Source organism: Notechis scutatus, chromosome 3 (assembly GCF_049901735.1).
Source record: "Notechis scutatus isolate UNSWTSFEM ecotype Mainland chromosome 3, rNotScu1.2, whole genome shotgun sequence".
Lineage (NCBI taxonomy): Eukaryota > Metazoa > Chordata > Lepidosauria > Squamata > Elapidae > Notechis > Notechis scutatus.
Genome location: NC_142011.1, coordinates 62,039,819 through 62,059,866, shown reverse-complemented (window position 1 = coordinate 62,059,866; position 20,048 = coordinate 62,039,819). Strand labels below are relative to the sequence as shown.

The following is a 20,048-nucleotide window of genomic DNA, read 5'->3' as shown; positions in this document are numbered from 1 at the left end:
CATACGTGTAGACTTGCCCATCACTCACATGGCCCGGTTTTGAACAGGCTGCAGCCTGGTGGTGGGCCAGGGGTTGGGGCCTCCTGGTTTACAATACACATAAAATTACAGTTTGAATAAAATGCAAAATAAAAACACCATATAAACTAGCAGCAGTCATTGAAAACCTAAAACAACATGAATGAAATAATTACAGGAATAGGGAACAGGTTGTTCCTTTGTTCCTATATTCCTTTGTAGGTTCAAGGAACTATTATAGCAAGGAACAACAGACAGTTCAACTTCATAAAACAAAATAGCATTCCTACACTGCAACTTAAAGTTGTTGTTTTTTTTAAAAAAAGGGAACAGAAGGGAAATCCTTCAAGGAAGCATAAGATTATAAAAAGACAGCAACTGCCAACCAACAGAGAACATAGTATCTTGGTGGCCCTGGCTAAAATGGCTGGAGTGTCTGTGACTATTTGCTGTAATGAGTAAGGTTGCACAGCCAGTTCAAGCAATGTGAATTAGGTTACCACTAGAATGCAATGAAGTGCTGGAGACTATCCACTTTGATGAGCCTCAAACAGCTTGGGTTGGAGAACACCAGTTTTCAAGGAAAGTTGGAAAACACTAGCTTGGGGTGCATCAGCAATGGGCTGGCGATAGAAGAAGAAAGGCATCTATTCTTGCACTTGGGAAGCACCCATGGTGGCAAGGACCAAGCAAAAAGTTCTGCCCTAGAACAAAACTTCAACAAGGCCAGTAGCAATCTTTAAAAAAAAGATCAACACCACACACATATGTATATGCACACAGATATATACCAGCAAACTTCTTTACCTGTTCAGCAAATGCTTGCTTACTGTATCACAACATTGTATGGCACTATTTCACTTCCAGAGATGAAGTGAGAAGGCTGCTTAGGTTTTTGGTTTGGGTATGTACTGAAGTTATTAAATTTTATACACTTCACTGGATGGGTTACATACCAGATTTTAACTTCCACTGAGAATATTCCATAGTTTAATATTTTAGTGCCTCAGGTTTTTATGCTCCATTAATCCTGTGGCATAGTTTGATAAAGTTAATCACTTTTATGAAAGAATTTCAGGTGGTGCATAGCTTATCGAAGGGACTGCAACATTTTGCTAACTACACTATGAAAGTGATGAAATTGTTGCATTATACAGTTTTAAATACATACACTCTGCTTTACCTAGTTGATTGGATTTTCCCAAATTATTAGTAGAAGAGGAGGAACACTTGATTGAGATGGGACTATTTTCAGTCTCTACCAGCTGTCTTTTGTTAGTCATTTTACATTTAGCAGAATTAGAAACTTTTTTCATAATTGTTTCTAAAACATGCATAATTGTATCTAAAGAATAAAGCCACTGGTGTGAAAATTCTGTCCCCCTATCCAATTTATTTAGGAAGTACATGAAGTTTAACTAACCCCCTTGCTGTTACTGAAGGTGCATTTACAAATATAAGCCAAATTAAAACAGCAGTCTTCCTCCCCAGGGCTCTTTTTTTCTACAGTTTGGAATCAATTCAATTTTAGTATTGATTAAAAACATCATAATTGCTATCTTGCTATTTTGGGTGTGTGTGAAACACTAGAAATACATAATAATTATATAATATGAAAATATTATATAAAATTTATAAAAATATTACTCTGCTACTCTGAAATCTAGGTCAAGGGTAAAATTCAGAACAAGGGTAAAATTCACACACAAAAATCCATAATTAGAAATAACATTTCTTTCTCCTCTAGATAATTGGTTAGATACCGAGTAACCATTTCATAAATGGCAGCCCTGTTTGGAAATCACTGAAAAATCATTAGAATCAATACTGTCTCTCTACTATCCAAAATAAACCAAGATATCAACTTAGCCAATTTTTACATATTCTGTTCAATTGCCTGCATTATCTCACCCAGTTACTAAGATTTGTCCATCATTAGTTTAACGTGCATGGTTATATCTCTGATTTAGCCGTTGTTATTAGACAATATGAATTTGCTCATTTCTTATTAATAAGCTATTTCTTCAAATAATTACTTGCTCCAAAGTGTTGGTAGTTCCTAATTTATTTCATGTATTCAGTAATTGCATAATTATGCATGTTTTGAATCAGAACATTATGCTGTTTTTGTTGTGGTCTGTGGGGACTTATTAAACAGAAAGGGCTGGACCCATCCACCCGGTGTTTTCATTATGTGGTAGATTCAAAACATGCTCCCATGAGTTTTCTTTGATATAACTTGTTTCTGGTGAAAAATGCACAAGAGGTTTAGTAGTAATATATGTTCTATTTTTGTAGTTTTGCTCACCGTCCTCTTCTCCTTCATTTTCTTCTCTTTTCTGTGTCCCACTGGAATGGTTACTAGTGGAATACAAACAGCAACTGTCAAATGCAGACTACAGCAGAATTTTCTCACAATCCTAGGCAGTTTGAAAGATTCCTACATGGAGCCATTGTCACCCTAAGTAATTGTTCACTTAACTACAAAATGTTTTTCAATCCTTGGGCAGACAGTTTAGATACAATACAAAAAGTACTCTAAGAAGAATGCTGGAAATGTTAAATGTACAGACCTGGAGAGGTTTTGTAAATGGTTGCCTTATTGTCTGTGTTTTAAGCTATGCACTATTCAATTGTAAAGATTTAACATTTAGAAACCTATGTGAATGTGTGTGTGTGTGTGTGTGTGTGATATACAATATAGCTGAGATTCTCTTCTTATATTGTGTCTTTCAGAGGGTAATTTTCAATATTGTCAACTTCAGTAAAACAAAGAGCCTCTACCGAGATGGAATGGCTCCAATGGTAAAATCCACAAGCCGGCCTAAATGGTAAGTTAAAACTCAATGAATATTGTTTTTACGGAGCAAGCTTTGGCTATGATATTTTGGAATCATTCCTTTTTTCTTTGTGGGGTTCATTAAGCTCTGGTCATCTTTATTCTCTTTATATATGCTTCACACTGTTTTCCTTCTAAAGCAGCATTTGTTCTGATAACGTGGACTGACCTTGCGAATGAGTCAATGTTAGTATTTGGCTCTAGCAAGGACGAGTGATCTCCCAGTCACATTTTCATAACATTTCACTGGATAGTCAGCTCAACTGAATGCTAAAGGATGGATCACTATAATGTTAACCATTTTTTGACTAAGGTTATATGGGGCAATTCGAATGATTTATAGAACTGTGAGGTAGGCACATGACACATGACACATGATAAAACAAAGCAAGAAAAGTAGATCATAACATATTCTTAAAGCAATTTGTATTGAGAATGAGAACTAAAAAGCTGTATTACCTGGGCTATTTGGATACAGTTAGCAATTTAGAAAGTGTTTGTGATCGTATCAATCAGTGTGCTGTTACAGCTGCAGGTATGTGAAATATTATTGTCTTCTGTTTACTCAGATCTTGTATGAGGCAATTTAAAGCCCAATTATGTATAGATAATATTAAGCAAATGTGTGTCACCTTCTGACCTCCCTGTTCCTATAGCATGTCTTAATTTTTCCCAATTAACTTTAGAATTCACTGAATAGTCCTTTTTATGCTTTTTATATGGTTCCATACTGAAATATAATTCTATGTAAACTCTCTGGAAAAGACCCTGAAACTAGGAAATGGAAACTTGGCCTTTTCTTGTATATTTAAAAGTGACATTCTTACATCTTTTGTTCAATAACATGTATTTGCAAGTTGTTCATATACTTTCAAAAACAATATATACTTTCAAAAACAATAAATCAATGAGGTAGAAATTCTGTACCAAGGCCCTTTTCATTTTATTTTCTTCATATTTATCCAGCATGAATAAATAAAAGCAGTAGAAACTCTTATTCAGACTAATTATTATGAGATCAAATGACAGAGGATTTAAAATACTGTAAGTGAAAATAAAATAAACAATAAGGAAAATAGAATAAAAACATAAAACTAAATACATAAAAATAGTTTTTGGCCATTGTGCTTGATGGAATATAATATATATTATTGACATACATTTTTTAATCTTTGCACTAGAAATGTTATGCTCCATTCAATTTTAAGAAAACATCTGCTTTCCATAGTAACCTTATCACTCTTTATGCATATTTGTATACTATACTATACCTCACTTTTTCACTTAAAAGCTTAGAATAACTTATAGGTGTTTATCCTGCCTAGCAATGTCCTGTTTAAATATGATTGATAAATTGATTTATTTAGCTTCTGCAGTTGTATCCAAAAATAGATTTTTCTTTCAGGACATTGATACACATCCCTTAAAACGAAATCATTCTGTAATAGAAACCAAGCGGTCATAGTTATTAGCAGCTTCTTTCATTTACTGCATAGAAAAAATTACAGATGAGCAGTGTTTTTGTCATTAAAAGTATTGTATCTACACATTGACTTTCTCATAAAAACATTTCTAAACCATGATTAGTCCTTATCTTGTGAGTAGTCTGCATTATTTACATATTATTTAAATACATTTTACTTATAAAAGTAAAAATACTCTGCATACTTTTTAAAATATAGCCAAAATACTTTGCTTTTTTAAAAAAGGAAAGATATCTATAATGACATGCATTCACAATTGATAGTTAAATGCATTGAAATCAGATTGTCTTGCTTTTTCCTAATCTTACATATCTTTACGTAACACCTCTGTATAGAGGGATTGGACCCTTAGTTGGACCCAACTAGGTGTCTGGGAGAGGTGTTTTTAATTTCTCTACCCCTTAGTTAGGTTCAGATCAGTGATCAGCATAAAAACTACCAGAGCATAACAGAGGTATCAAGAGTTCCTTTATATGCCAGTCATTAATTCTATTCAAAATTCAATTACATTTGTTGGCATGTATTGATTAACTTTGGAACGATTTCAAACATAGTGTATCACAGAGTGTTAAAGCAGGGTAATATTGAGTTCATTTCTCACCCTCTCTTCTTTTTCAGGGCTATGTCATGCAGCCAAATTTGCATTCCAATAAATACAGTAAAATACACAATATAATAAAACAGTAAATTTAGTCTGTTATCAGTGACTCCATATTTAATTTGAAAAGGCTGTCCTGAACAGTTTTACAACTTTCTGGAAGGCCATAAGACTGGAGACCTAATCTTCTAATCTTGGAGAGTAAGGTATTTCACAATAGGGAAATCTTATACTGAATATCCACCATTGGCCCTCCTTGTATTGCAACACCTGAGAGGTAAGGACCATGAGCAGGCATTTTTGGCAGTTTTTATCTGGAAAAGTCAGTCTTTTAAGTACTGTGTCCTTAAGCCATTGGGTATCTAAGCAATCAGTATCTTGAATTACACTTGGAAATGTACTGGTAACCAATCCATTCCTGATATAATAGTATAACATGGCACGATTTATACTGATCAATAAGAATGTATTCTCATCACCGAATCCAGTCCTCCCCATCACCAGATTTCCACTTCTCTCTTGATGAAAATAGCTTGCTTTGAAAGAAGAGTTTTCTAGTACAGAATGTATTACATTCTAGTCTTGAACTTTGGAAATGGTTGGGGCTACATTTGCAATTGCAACAAGACTTCTGAATTATGGAAACCCACATCCTAAACACTAATCTTTTTTGTATAGCACAGACCATAGTAGACTACTGATATGCTTGTGCATTGCCATCATCAGGTTTTGCAAATTTTAAAAAGTGAAGTAAAAATGACTTATTCAGTGGGAAATACGTTTTCTAAAGTCAGCAAATATTATCCCTAGGTATAGAATTACTATAACTTTATATTCAGCAAGAGCTTGTCTCAATAGAGACATTAGCCTTCAAGTTGTGCTTGTCTTTCGTAAGCAACAACTGGCTACTCATCATTTAAGTTATCCCAACAAACATCATATGGATAACTCTAATTAGCACCTATAGAATAGTAGTTTTTCCCTATGGAATAATCATTGTGAAAGACAAATAACTTAATAGCAATAGTAGACATTTTACACTCTGAGATACAAAAACAGAGCAAGGGAACTTTATATAACTCCCTGTGATAATGACTTGCTTTTTGTGCATTATGATGTGATTCACTATTGTTATCAAAACTACCGTGTTTCTCATATAATAAGGCTGGGTCTTATTTTTTTTTGAGCCCCGAAAAAATGGCTAGGCCGTCTTTTCAGGGGTGACTTAATTCCCCCCCCTTGCAACTTCAGGCGGGCGGTGACAGCTTGGATGTTGACCTCGGCGTTGGTGGGGCACTTCGTATCGGGGTCAATGCAGGCAGCACCATATCCGGATGTGCAACAAAAGTACTTCCTAACGGCAAGCCCCCCCACCATTCCCCACCATTTCGCATGTTTTAATATAGGCCTTAATTTGGGGGGAGGGTCTTCCATGCCTATAAAACATGCTGGGACTTCCTATTTGGGGAGGCCATATTGTTGGAGAAACAGGGTAGCATCAGTGACCGTAATATTCTGAGTTCACAAGATCCAAGCCAGATTTTAGTTTGTTCCAGAGCAGATCTGTTTGGATCACAAAATTGGTCCAGAAACTAAAACAATAGAATCATGTAACAGAAGCTCTGTGGTTCAGTATGAGCTGACAAAGTATGAGATCTGAATAAGCTTCTTGAAGCAAAAAGTCTTTTTAAAAAAACAAAAAAGTCAAGCTGCCTCTTGAAAAAGCACTGTTGGGACAACCATGATCTGGATGACTGAGAATCTCTATAGACATTTAAACATAAGTTTGGTTTATATATTAGTCAATTGTCCGATTATCATTGCTGAAATGATGTGATAGCTGGGTGTACATTGGGCCATCAATGACCTCTATCAATAGTAGAGATTGCTGCCCAGAGCTGTGGAGACTTTCAGTGTAGACTGAGGTTAGAATTATGCTTTATGCTCTTGCTTTAGAAGTAGATTATTAAAATTCTAGTGAATTTCTGACCGGTCATTGCTTAACCATCTGCAAAGATAACCAGAGCTGTCAGTAGAGGTGAAATTATGTGAACATTGTGCTTTACTTATTTTCCCAATTTTACACTAGCCCCCTTCTCAAAGGAGAATCTAGCCATTATTGCCTCAAGACAAAAGAATACTGTTGTAATATCTCTTGCCAAATCCAAATGATACCTTTAAATGGCAAGTAGCTAGTTGAATTCCATTCTAGAAAGAGGAAAATCGTAGAAGTGTCATTATTCCATTAATGTGTGTAGGGAATGAGGGGTGTGTTATTCATTTCTTAACCAAGAGCCCCCAACTTCTTAAAGACTTTAATCTTTTAAGAGTTGAGGGTCTGGATAAGAAATTTGCACTGTCTCATATGCATATGTCTCTGTGTGCATATGTGTGTGTGTCTGTAATTATATTTTTATTTTATATTAGTAGAGCAGCCATGGTAAAATTGTTGCACGCATTTCTTGTTTTTATTTCACTTGGCAGAATGCTTGTTAAAGAACTATTTGTCTTTCTAGTCAAGGTCTACTCTGACATCTATTGCCTATATTGCAATATTCTTGTAGTAGTTTTTTTTCCCCCCTATAGTAGCTTGGATGGTAGAGAGTTTCCTGTGGAGTAACTTAGATTCTAATTTCTATAGATGTTTTTTCTTCATGGATAGGATGGAAAAAGAATTAAGGATTGATAATTGTGTCTTTTTGTCCTACTGAAGTAGTAAAATATCAAGGATAGGTAAGTAGGCCAGGAAATAAGTAAAAGAGAGAATTATAATGTGAGTTAGAGAGAGATTTAAAAGCTGTTTATACATTCGTAATTGGTATTAAATTAAATTCTGGAACTGAATTATTAAATTACAATTATAGTATAGTCTTTAATATTGTAAAACTTACGTATGTGAATAATTAACATTTAGTAATATTGGGACTTTTCCTTTAGTAAATAAGAAAAATCATAAAAGTATTTTTGCCAGATATTGGGATGACTTTTATATTTGTTGGCAAAAGTTACATCCTCTAATAGTTATTTAAAAGATAGTAAGATCTTTTTGGAACCTTTAATATGTTTATTCCAAACTGTCTTCCAGTTATACCACAGGGATATGTGGAGGTGGAGATGGCACTCTCTTTTACATGATGGCAGTGGATGACATAGTCAAAGTTTTTGGCACTTTCTCTCAGAGAAATGGGCAGATGGTAAAGAAGAAAGCAAAGAGAGTAGGCACTGTATGAAGCATGAAAACAAGGGAGAACTGAATTCTCAAAAAGAGCCAAATGTTATTTTTCTTCAGGAGTAATTGCAAAATATATGCTTTGTAGCATTACTATTTGTTGAAGACTTCAAATTGCCTTAAAGCAAAAAAAGTATAATTTTTCAAAAATATTAGGCACCAATAAAAATTATGATTTCTAAAACTTAGTTTTGTTGTTTTTTTAATGAAGGTAATTTTGCCAGCTTAAAAGCACAGTATTTTAGCTGATTTTAGAACAGTAATGATAAGAAAATGTTTTGAGATATTGAAGATAGTAGTACAGATACCACCAATATACTTGGAAAGGGCATCAATCCAGCATTATTGGACAGATATAGATCTAACATCAGATTTGGATCTGGTCTCTGATCTCATTTGAACATTATATGTTAATAGGTACCTCAAAAAAAGGATACTTCCCTATAAGGGAATCCTACAATTTTCCTGGTGGTTCAAATTTTAGATATCGTTTTAGAAATGTGTAGGAATTTAATTATTGGTCAGAGAGAAGTATATAGAATTGGAATTGCTCAGGGGATGTAGTAGAACATTTGTCAACATTCTGGCTGTTCTGTATTTAAATTATTCTGGTAAGGAACTAAAGGCAAGAAGGTTAGGGTTAGGGTCCTAAATATAGGATTGCAATCAGAGTATTGCACACACATACCTTTGCTAATTGGGCTTGCAATACTTGGTGTGTGTGTGTGTGTGTGTGTGTGTGCGCGTGATATTTATATTTAGTATATGACCTGCACATGGTTTAGAGAACAAACGAAAGTATATGATATCATCAAGAGAATAAAATAATTGAAATGGAAATGGACTGGTCACATAACAAGAAGAATTGATGGCAGGTGGACCAAGGCAGTCATAGATTAGATCCCAACTGATGAAAAGAGTCCACGAAAGAGACCTACAACAAGATGGATTGACGACATCAGCAAGTATTAGGGGCCCAATTGGCAAAAGAAAACTCAAGACCATATAGGTTGGAAACATGCAGAAGAGACCTTCATCCTGCAGTGGATAGATAATGGCTAAAATGATGATGATATTTATTTATTTATTTATTTATTTGTTTGTTTGTTTGTTTGTTTGTTTGTTTGTTTGTTTGTTTGCTTATATTTATTTATTTATTTATTTATTTATTTATTTATTTATTATATGAAATGAATATAGTAAATGGTCATCAAGGTACAATTGGGCCACAGCAATGCACACTTCAAAGCAGCATTGTATCTGACTGAAGTTACAAATGATAAATTTTGGCAAGCATTGATATTATGTTTCAATATAATACCATCAGCAGAGCTGGAGGAAAAAAATCCACAAAATTTCCTGTGTGGTAAGGCTTTGCCCTTCTAAAGATGGTAATATTGAAATATGAACTCATGTTCTGTTATATAGTAATTTCTATCGAGACATATAGAAACAGCTTATTAATGCCCCTTCTAACTCAATTTCCAAGATAGACTGAAAAATTTTATATTCAATTTTCACTAGCAGATAAGGACCCAAGGTAATGCTTGCCATTTCAAATTTTGTAAAGCTTGTAAAACTTGTTTATTGCTAATAGCCAAATAATGCAAGAATACTTGTATATTTTTATCTTGCATGCCTTAATTTATTCTGTATGTTCTACTTTTGTATTTCTACTAGATTCTATTTTAGTAAATTTTATTTAATCTGGACTAACCTGTAGTAAAGAAGTGAATTAGATTTTATTTAAATTAGTGGGTGTGATTTGGAAATGATTTTGTGTCTATATATGGCACCTATATATGGTTAGAGGGTTTCTAACTTGCAGGTTCTGGTAAGAATCATCTAGGAGTTTTGTGGGAGTCACACTACCTATTTCTGAGGTCAGAGGTGGTATTCAGCAGGTTCTGACCATGGAGAACTGGAAAATACCACCTCTGACTGGAGATTTTACAGTATCCTTCCTCTGCCACAGCCACAGAACTGGTAGTAAAATAATTTTAATCCCACCATTATTTGAGGTCATGATCATTCAAGGATTGGTCAGGGAGCATACTTAATATTGTTGATAATATTCACTAATATAGATAATTAAGGTTTTATACATTTTTTTAAAAAAAAAATGATGTCCATTGACACCATCTTGGAATGTAACAGGGACTGTATTGCAAACTCCTGAATTTACTGCTAGCGAAGGGAAAGAAAAACAGAGTTATCTGGTTTAAACACAAAGGGAAGGGATTTCCCCCACCTCAAAATAAAACAAGTTTGGGTCCAAATATGGAAAGCTAACTTGACTTTGTATGGGAGTCCATCTGTTGGGAATATAAGATTTAATTAATATTTTAAATAATACAATATAATGTATTATACAATAAAGCAACAACAAGTATGGTATGGATTAGAAATAGTCTTTCTCCCATGAGCTGTTCAGAGCATCCAGTGATGGGAAGGTGCTTCAGTCCCTTCTAGGGAGGCTGGGCTGAAACTTGAGGACACTCCTCCTCTTCCACGAGACTCCTCCTTAGCGTCCCCAGTTTTAGCTCAGCCTTTCTTCAGAGAGGTTGTGTTATTGGTTTCCTGGTCGGAACAGAACACTGGCGATTTAGCTGATTTAGCTGATTTATTTCTCAGGTCAGGTAAAACCATAGTTTCTGTAACCAACTACCCCCACCACCCCTGGGAACCTCCAAAAGTCATTTCGCTCATTTTTTATGAGCGTTCCAGCCTCCCGAGGCTAAAGCCTCATAAACGCGGAGGCTTATCTTTCCAATCAGCCCTGAGGCTAAAACCCTCTCGTTTCAGAGACACGCTGCCTTAAACTTCTAAACAAGGAGGCTTATCTCTCCGATCTCCCAGCCGGCTGAGTAAACGCTCTGTCCCTTTGAGGTTTGAAGCTTCCATTTAAAAGTGCAGCCTTTTTTCCTTTTTATTACGAGGCTTTCCCCGCAGAACACCTCAGGGCAGGGAATTAGCCCCTGCACCTTCCCGCTGAGTGGTTTTGCTTTCAGCAGGCCGGGCGGTGATAGCTGCTTTCATTTTCATTCTGCCACGAGGCGGCCACCATTTTAAAGGCCGTGTGGTTAAGTTTGCTGAGTAATTGTTACTGTCTGTGAGGCAAGTTACCCAACAAGGTTTCCCTTCTTGGGGACCTGGGAAGGGGAAGTCCCTACCACCAGTCCACTGGATGATAGAGGACTTGAACTGCTGGATTTCACAGGCAATAAGTGCAGCTAAACTGATCTAATTATCAGTTACAGACCTCTGTGCCCTCATATAGGTGCCGGGTCTGGAGGGGGGTGTTCTGGTCTCCATATTTGATGTTACAAGTATTTTATTCAAAAATTGACTTGATTGACTTAAATTCTACAAATCTTTAAGTTATTAAAAGATAGATAGATAGATAGATAGATAGACAGACAGACAGACAGATAGATAGATAGATAGATAGATAGATAGATAGATAGATAGATAGATAGATAACAAAACAATACAGGAGACAACATTTGCTAAAGGCATCGGGGAACTACTTATTCCAGGATCCCCTGCCCCTTAAGGGAGCAGGCCCCTAGGTGTTCCAGCCACCTAATTTCATAGCCTCTTTTCCATTACTAATCTATCAAAGGCATTACCATGGCCAGCAACTACAACTCCAGATCTAGACTAACTGCTAAAAATAGAGATAAGTCCACAGAGCCCAAAAAGATCTCTAAGGCAGCAGAGAAAGATGCAGCAGACACCATCAGGCATTAGAAAGACAGGTGGAAAAATGTACACGAGCAGCTGCACAGCCCACCTCTTCACCACTCATCATACCCTCTACCTCACAGGCCCAGAACCCTCCAACCGCCCCTCTGGATTTATCCAGAAGGAGCAGCATATCGATACAACCTCCCCAGGAGGCTCTTTCTAACGTTCTTTCCCCAAGGAGGGCCCCAGAGGCAACATTCACTCCAACTGCAGCTGGCCTCAGACAAGAGGAGGAATTTCTGGAGGAAATCCCTGACAACATGAGGGCGTGGATGGAGCTAGCTATCCAGAAGGGCATATCAGCAGGCATCCAACAGGCTATTCAGGAAGGATGAACACTCTCACCTTCAGTTTGTGGATCCCTTTCTGAATGATCTCTGGGCATCACGGATCCACATCTTCATCAGGTACCCCCCCACAGAACTATCATTGCCCACTGTCAGAGACCCTCAGTACACACAGGATATGGGAGATCAAGGGGATCCAATGGATCAAATGGAAGAGGGGTCGGTACACACCGTTGACCAGGTATTGTCAGAGGTGGATCCGCTAGAAAGGGGGATGTCTGATGATGAAGGCCTCTCACCTGACCTCCCCGTATTTACAGGATTATTCCGCCCACAATTATTTAAAACTCTGCTGTTTAAGGTCAAGAACACCGCACGGCTGGATAATATGGGTACCCTTCCCCCACCAAATACTCCAGGGGAAGCAGAGGATCTCGTATTCTCTCAATCAGTCACTGAGGCAGAGGTTATCCCTGTGCCACACATGTTTTCCAATTTAGTGCAAAAACAATGGGCTGCAGCAGCCTTATATCCCACTCCCACAGGACATGATAAAAAATACTATAATTTGGCACCCAAATTCTCTAAATTTCTAAACACTCTGGAAGTGGACGAGCCTATCATTGCGCTTGCATCCTCCTCACCCATCCCAAGTGAAGCTGAAGAGGCTCTCAAGCCTCTTGAGGGCGGAACTAGCAAGGCACACATCTCGGATGCATGGGCCATCAGAGTGGCCACAGCCGCCTCCTTTTTCACCAGATCATCTCTCAGATTGCTCCGCGACCTGAGGGATACCATTCCAGCCTCAAACATTAGGGCACATCAAGATGTGGCTAAATTAATCGCCGCTGCAGAGTTTTCAGCAGATGCTACCTTCAATGTAGTTAAATTTTCCTCTAGGGCCATTGCTTCCCAAATTGCGGCTAGAAGGTTACTTTGGCTCAGGCATTGGCAGGCAGACGTCAAGCACAAGTGGCGGCTTGCCTCAGCTCCCATCTCGGAGAACAAACTATTTGGCAGTGTGCTTGAACCCCTCCTAATTGAAACCAGAACCAAAAAGAAAATTCTTCCCTCTCTTTTTCGTCGATCAGAGTCCAGATCACCACAGCCCTTTTGCAGGGGTTCCTTTCGCCCCTTCTACCAACCCTACTATCCAAGATTTCAAAGACAGCCTGGATTCAGACAACAGACAGATAGAATTGAACCTGGGGACAGATATAGAAGAGGACTCCATCCTAGGAGACAATTTTGAGGAACAGGATCTAGGCCCTTCTGCAGGTCCAAGTAACGACCACAACGAGATTCCCATTGGTGGTCGCCTAAAAAGGTTTGCTGACCAATGCGACTCCTCTACCACTGCCACATGGGTCAGGAACACAGTATGATTTGGTTTGGCACTGGAGTTCAGCTCCACCACCACCACCCCAGATTTTTTTATGAAGTCCCCAATTTCCAGGGATGCAGAAAGAAGGTTTCTCATGGACACAGCCATAGCACATCTACTAGAGATCTGGGCCATACAACCTGTCCCTTCTAATCAAAAAGCTCTTGGTTTTTATTTGCACTTCTTCATGGTCCCTAAAAGTTCAGGGGGATGGAGGGCAATCCTGGACTTAAAAACGTCCAAACCAACTTTTAGTTTACTGAAAATTTAAAATGACCACTCTTGAATCCATTTTACTCAGCATCAGAAAAAGCGATGTCCTTACCTCCATAGACCTCACAGAAGCTTACTTACATATCCCAATTAGGCCCTCACATTTCAAATTCCTTCGTTTCTGTTACAACAATGTCCATTACGAATATATTGCTCTCCCATTTGGCCTAGCTTCAGCTTCCAGAACTTTTACAAAGGTCTTGGCTGCCTTGGCAGCATCACTCAGAGATAGGTCCATCCGACTTCAATGCTAGTTGGATGACATTGTTATTCTGGCATCTTCCATCAATCAAGCAAATTCGAACACTCAAACTACACTTGTAACCCTACAACAACATGGGTTCTCAATCAATTGGTCAAAAAGTCATTTAACACCCTCTACTAGACTCATTCACCTTGGTGCCATCATTGACACCCTGGAAGGCAAAGTTTTCCTCTCCCCTGACAGACAAGAAAGCATTAGAGATTTGGCTCAACTATGTCTACTTTCTAAATTGCTCGGAAAAATGATTTTTTTAATTTCTATTATTCCTTGGGTCCAGTTCCGTGCAAGAACCCTGCAATGGTTCCTGTTGCCATTCCAATGCGCCGGGCGAGACGACGCCAGGACTTGTGTAAAAGTTCCATCAACCGTTCTCAGGTCTCTACGATGGTGGACACGACCCGAAATCAACAAGGGATACCCTTTCAAGGATCCACACAGGTCTATTGTTACAACAGACGCCAGTCTAGTGGGATGGGGGGCCCACTTCCAATCACATACAGCACAAGGCCTTTGGACGGATTCAGAGAAGGCACACAATATCAACTGGCTAGAACTGTGAGCGGTGTTCTTGGCACTCCGACAATTCCTCCTGCATCTCCATTACAAACACATGCTCGTCTTAACAGACAACATAACTACAAAGGCCCATATCAAGAAACAAGGGGGCACTCATTCCAATCTACTAATGAGGGAAGCAGAAAGACTATTCCTGTGGGCCGAAATCCATCTTCTCTCTCTAAGGGCGGAGCACATATCTGGAGTAGCAAATGTACAAGCGGATAGGCTCAGCAGAGCCACATTAGACCAATCAGAGTAGCATCTGGACCCCAAGATCTTTCTGGAGGCTACTTGGAGGTTGGGCCGACTGATAGTCGACCTGTTTGCCTCCCCACTCAATGCACAGCTTCCCTGATTCATTTCTCATTATCCCTTGCAGGTAGCAGAGGACGTGAACGCCCTCAGATGTCACTGGCCCATCGGACTGCTATACGCCTTTCCTCCCCTCCCCATGATCCCCAAATTGATTCAGAAGTTGCTGGAAGAAGAAGTGGACCTGCTATTAGTGGCTCCTTATTGGCCAAGGTGAGCATGGTTCACGGACCTGAAGGACCTCTCGATGGTACCACCGAGGGGGATCCCATCATTGGTCATATCGCTGTCTCAAGGCCCAGTGCTACACCCAGGCCCCCAATGGCTAAGTATGGAAGTTGAACGGCGACGTCTGAGAGATGAACACCTTTCTACTCAAGTTATTCATACTATTCAGTCGGCTCGACGTCCTTCAATGAACCGAATCTATGAGGCCACCTGGTCTAGCTTCTGCCATTGATGTCAGAGGGTTCAGATCAACCCCACTTCCTCATCAGTAGCGCAGTTATTAGAATTTTTACAGGAGGGCCTAAACAAAGGGTTATCACCCAATACTGTGCGGAGACAGGTGGCGGTCCTGGCTTCGATCATATCTTGGTGTGATCTTACCTCCATATCTCATCACTTTCACATTCGCAGTTTTCTGCACAGTGCCAAGAACTTGAGGCCCCCCGTAGTGCACCAATATCCAACTTGGGACTTAAATAAGGTACTATTGGCCCTTACTACAGGTCCGTTTGAGCCACTAAGGACCACGATACTTCGATTTCTAACCTACAAAGTAGTTTTCCTGATAGCAATTACATCTGCCCAAAGAATCTCCGAACTAGCTGCATTATCAGTGCGCAAAGACCTCTGCATTTTCCATTCGGATAGAGTGGTTCTCAGACCAGATCCCTCCTTCATTCCAAAAGTTAATTCGGCATTCCATAGAGCTCAAGAGCTGGTGCTCCCAAATTTTTGCTCATGTCCATCACATGGGCTCGAACACCAATGGTACCGCTTGGACATAAGAAGAGCCTTATGCATCTACATAAAGCGCACGGTGCCCTCCAGAAAGACAGAAGCCCTCTTCGTGTCCTTTCAGCCTAACACCCTGGGGCGCAAGGTTTCACCCTCTACCATAGGTAGATGGCTAAGGGCCACCATCACTATGTCGTATGACTCTCACTCGATTCCAGTGCCCCAAGGCATTACCGCTCACTCCACAAGGAGTGCAGCCACCACAGCAGCATGGGCGACCCAAGCTACAATAGAGGAGATTTGCTGAGCTGCAACCTGGGCTTCTCCATCTCCATTTATTAGAAATTATAAAATTGACGTATTTGCTTCTGCTGAAGCTTCATTTGGTAGGTGAGTTTTGCAGCAAGTTATTTCAGAGACAGGTAGGTCTGCAACCCAGATGGAGTCCCTCCCTTAGGACAGTGCCAAGCTTTGGTAGGTCCCATCACTGGATGCTCTGAACAGCTCATGGGAGAAAGGGCGTCGGTACTTACCTGATACGTCCATTCTCTGTGAGCTGTGAAGAGCATCCAGCCCCTCCTTTTTATTCCGTCTGGTAGAGGGTCTGTTCCAGCCAGGGTTATTACATAGGCTTAAGCATATAGGGTATCAACACCTTGGCTTCACAAAACTGGGGACACTAAGGAGGAGTCTTGTGGAGGAGGAGGAGTGTCCTCAAGTTTAAGCCCAGCCTTCCTAGAAGGGACTGAAGCACCTTCCCATCACTGGATGCTCTTCACAGCTCACAGAGAACGGGCGTATCAGGTAAGTACCAACGGCCTTTATGTCAAAACAGGAAATGTTTGGAAATTTATCAGCAACATTTATTTAGAAAAAAATAAATCATGTGTTTTTTTGTTCTTAGTATCATTTTTTAATCCTGCGTATTGTATCTGTGGGAAATATTCACAAAACCCCTGCAGAGAAAAACATTAGGTCAGAGAAGTTCAGGTGTGGTAGGCAGAGCACCCAGTGTGTTTTCACAGCAGACTCTGTTGCTGAGGAATAAAATCATTGCACTATAAAATATTTCCAATTAAAGCTTTTAAAATGTGAATTTAAAACTTTACAGCAATAGTTGAATTTGAAATATTGTTCATGCAATCCCCAAGACCATTGTTTATTGAAAATGCCTGCATAATTTCATTTTCTCAACAACAACACAATCTATATAATTATTCAATGTGTGAGTAGGGCTGGTTTTGAAATCTTGCAGCATGGGACCTATTTTATGCAAATGCTACATATTAGTCATCTTAATATTTATAAGAAATTAAGTTTGTTTCAGGAATTGTAACTTTTATATATAAACACATGCTGTTTCTGTTGATCAACTGAAGAATTATATGCATATCTGAAAGCAGTACATGGGGAAATGATGATTTACTTCAAAAAAATAAAACAAACTACATAACTCTAGAAAGAAAACTAGAGAAAATATTAGGCTAATATGAGTGAGAAAAAGCATATTTGTTGAATTAAACAATGCCATCATGCATAATTCCATGGATATAGTGAACTAGGACCCGTGTTCAAACATAGTTGCTATGTAGGTAAAGGTGGTCTTCACTTAATGACCTGTCACTTAGCAAATGTGACAGATACACACCCACCCCCAAACAAAAAACTTATTTTTTTAGGAGTCTCTGTGGCGCAGTGTTTTAGAGTACAGTACTGCAAGCTACTTCTGCAACCAGCTGCCTACAATTTGGCAGTTCAAATCCCACCAGGCTCAAGGTTGACTCAACCTTCTATCCTTCTGAGGTAGGTAAAATGAGAACCCAAATTGTTGGGGGCAATATGCTGACTCTGTAAACTGCCTTGAGAGGGATGAAAAAGCACTGTGAATTGGTGTACAAGTTTAAGTGCTATTGCTATTGCTATTTATGACCTGGGTTTGAAGTTACAGCCATTGCAGTGCCCTGTGGTCATTTGTCCTTAAGACCAACCATAGGGATGCTGCAGCACCTCTCTGCCTCTCTCCCTCTCTTTGCCCTGCCAAGTCCCACCAGGAATTGGCCCGGCTCCTAACCAACCTTACCCTCCCCCCATCACACACTTATCTTTTTAAGATTTCCGAATCTCATTTTGGGAAAGGCAGGCCACTTGTCTCTGAGCAGCTTGGCTGCCTTCCAGAAGGAGCTTCCATTTTGAGTACTCCTACAATTCCTTGCCATTGCACTGAAATGGAAGCTGCTTCTAGGAACTTAACAAAGTCTACACACTGCTGGGGAAAGGTCTGGAGCTCCAGAGACCTTCGAAAAATAAGTGTGCAATGTGTGATGAGAAGGGGAGGACAGCTGGTAGGGAACAAAAGGCCTGTGGGGACCCAGTGTGAGTGGAAAAGCCCTGTAGGTGGAAGGGGAAAGAACTAGCAGGGAGGCAAGGGCTGTGGAGACCCCGAGGGCTGGAAAATGGGCCATGGGGCATGTCTTGGGGCTGGGGAAGGCCATTGGACTCTACCAGGAAGGCAGGTCTCAGTATTAAGATGGAGTATGAATGGATGAATAGGGAATATGTGTGAATTAAATAAGTCTTCACAAGGCTTGATATGCAATAATTGGCACATTTTTTACTTTGAACAGCTAGAATGAAGCCAATCTTGCAAATGCCCCGACAGTGCTCTATTTTTCTCCCTAAATATTTCAATCAATATCATTGTTCAAATTTAATTCAGTTTACAAAAAAAAGAAACCATGGCTGAGATCAGTATCATTCCCAATCTGAGAATTTAAGTTTTTAAATTCTTCTTTCATTGAACTTATTTGGTTTAAATAATATCTTGTGAAATCTAAAACAGTGTTTTAAATAGCAATAAAAAGGAGTCAGAATGCTTTTACATAAAAGACATCTAGATTTCAATTATTTCAAGGTCAGGGCATAACCTGCTCATTTTTTTTTCAGTTAAAAATTTGTGCTAAGTTTTAACCAGAGAAAACTGATGTGAAGTTTCAGGAAACATTAGATTTACTTGGCTATGTTCATACCACGTGGCTGATCTAGTCAACCAGGCTAAATATTAATCCCTCTGCTAATACACAGAATTAAAGATGTCAAATGAGGGAACTGTTATGTTTGACTGCTTTTGATCTTCTTCAATCAAGAGAGACTTCCTGCCACTTTTTTTTTTTACTAAAAATATTAAAATGTGGTGGATATATTGCTTCTGTCTACTGTGCACAGGATTAAGAGAGAGATAAAGAGTTTCTACAGCAGCCCTATTACTCTAGGTCATTTTAGAATATATCTATTAACTTTATTGAAAGATTAATCTGTATTGGCACAGCACAAGTGACTGAATCTAGACTGAGTTGGAATTTAGCTCCAGCTCTGAGGCTGTTTGGGGCTAAAACAATCTTTTTTAATTCCCACAATTGATTGGATTATGGTGTTCACATATGGTGTAAACAGACTCTGCTTGTAATCTCTAACAAAAATAAGATGAAAAATAAGCAAAGATTGGGGGTAAGAAAAAAAATTAAAAATGTATTTATTAGGTAAATGGGACGACACATGCTTTTCCATTTACTAGAACTGTCCTTATAATAGTAGTTTTTTCTTCTTCTTGTTGTTTCATTGTTCTTCAGAAATAAAGCAAAATCCCACAAACTGCTTGAGGTATCTATAGGATATTTTTGCCTTTGCTCCAGCATTAAATACTTTCCAGGTTTAGAATCCCCCCCCCTTTATTTCATTGTGACTATGAGGTAATGTGATTAGATGGAATGTGAATAAAATAAAGGATTGCCCAGTCCCTGTTTAAACAAGTAAAGAGATCAAATAACTTTTATTAAATAACCTAAAATGAAAAGGCTAAATGAATATCACAACAGATCTGTCAATGCTATGATTGGCACTATTTTCATAACATTAACTCTCTGACAGATGGAGATTTTCCAAGGCTAGGACTCTCCCTTAGACCAGTTCTTCTACTTATTTTCCCCAGTTTCCTTTTCCTTCTGGAATATCGGAGAAAGTGTTCCACATTGCCATGCTTTGGCAATTAAGCTACTTAATCAACTCTGATAAAACAATTTTTCTCTCCATAT

The 20,048-nt window shown here is 38.8% G+C and overlaps 1 protein-coding gene across 2 annotated transcripts in view; it reads left to right on the top strand.

Moving 5' to 3' along the window:
• BEND5 (BEN domain containing 5) overlaps positions 1 to 20,048 on the top strand; it is a 904,791-nt gene that overhangs the window by 169,344 nt on the left and 715,399 nt on the right. For both annotated transcript variants that reach the window (XM_087960250.1, XM_026665827.2), the window contains exon 4: positions 2,755 to 2,849. In XM_087960250.1, coding sequence (XP_087816376.1) covers positions 2,755 to 2,849 — 95 coding nt within the window. The remainder of the gene's footprint in view (positions 1 to 2,754; positions 2,850 to 20,048) is intronic.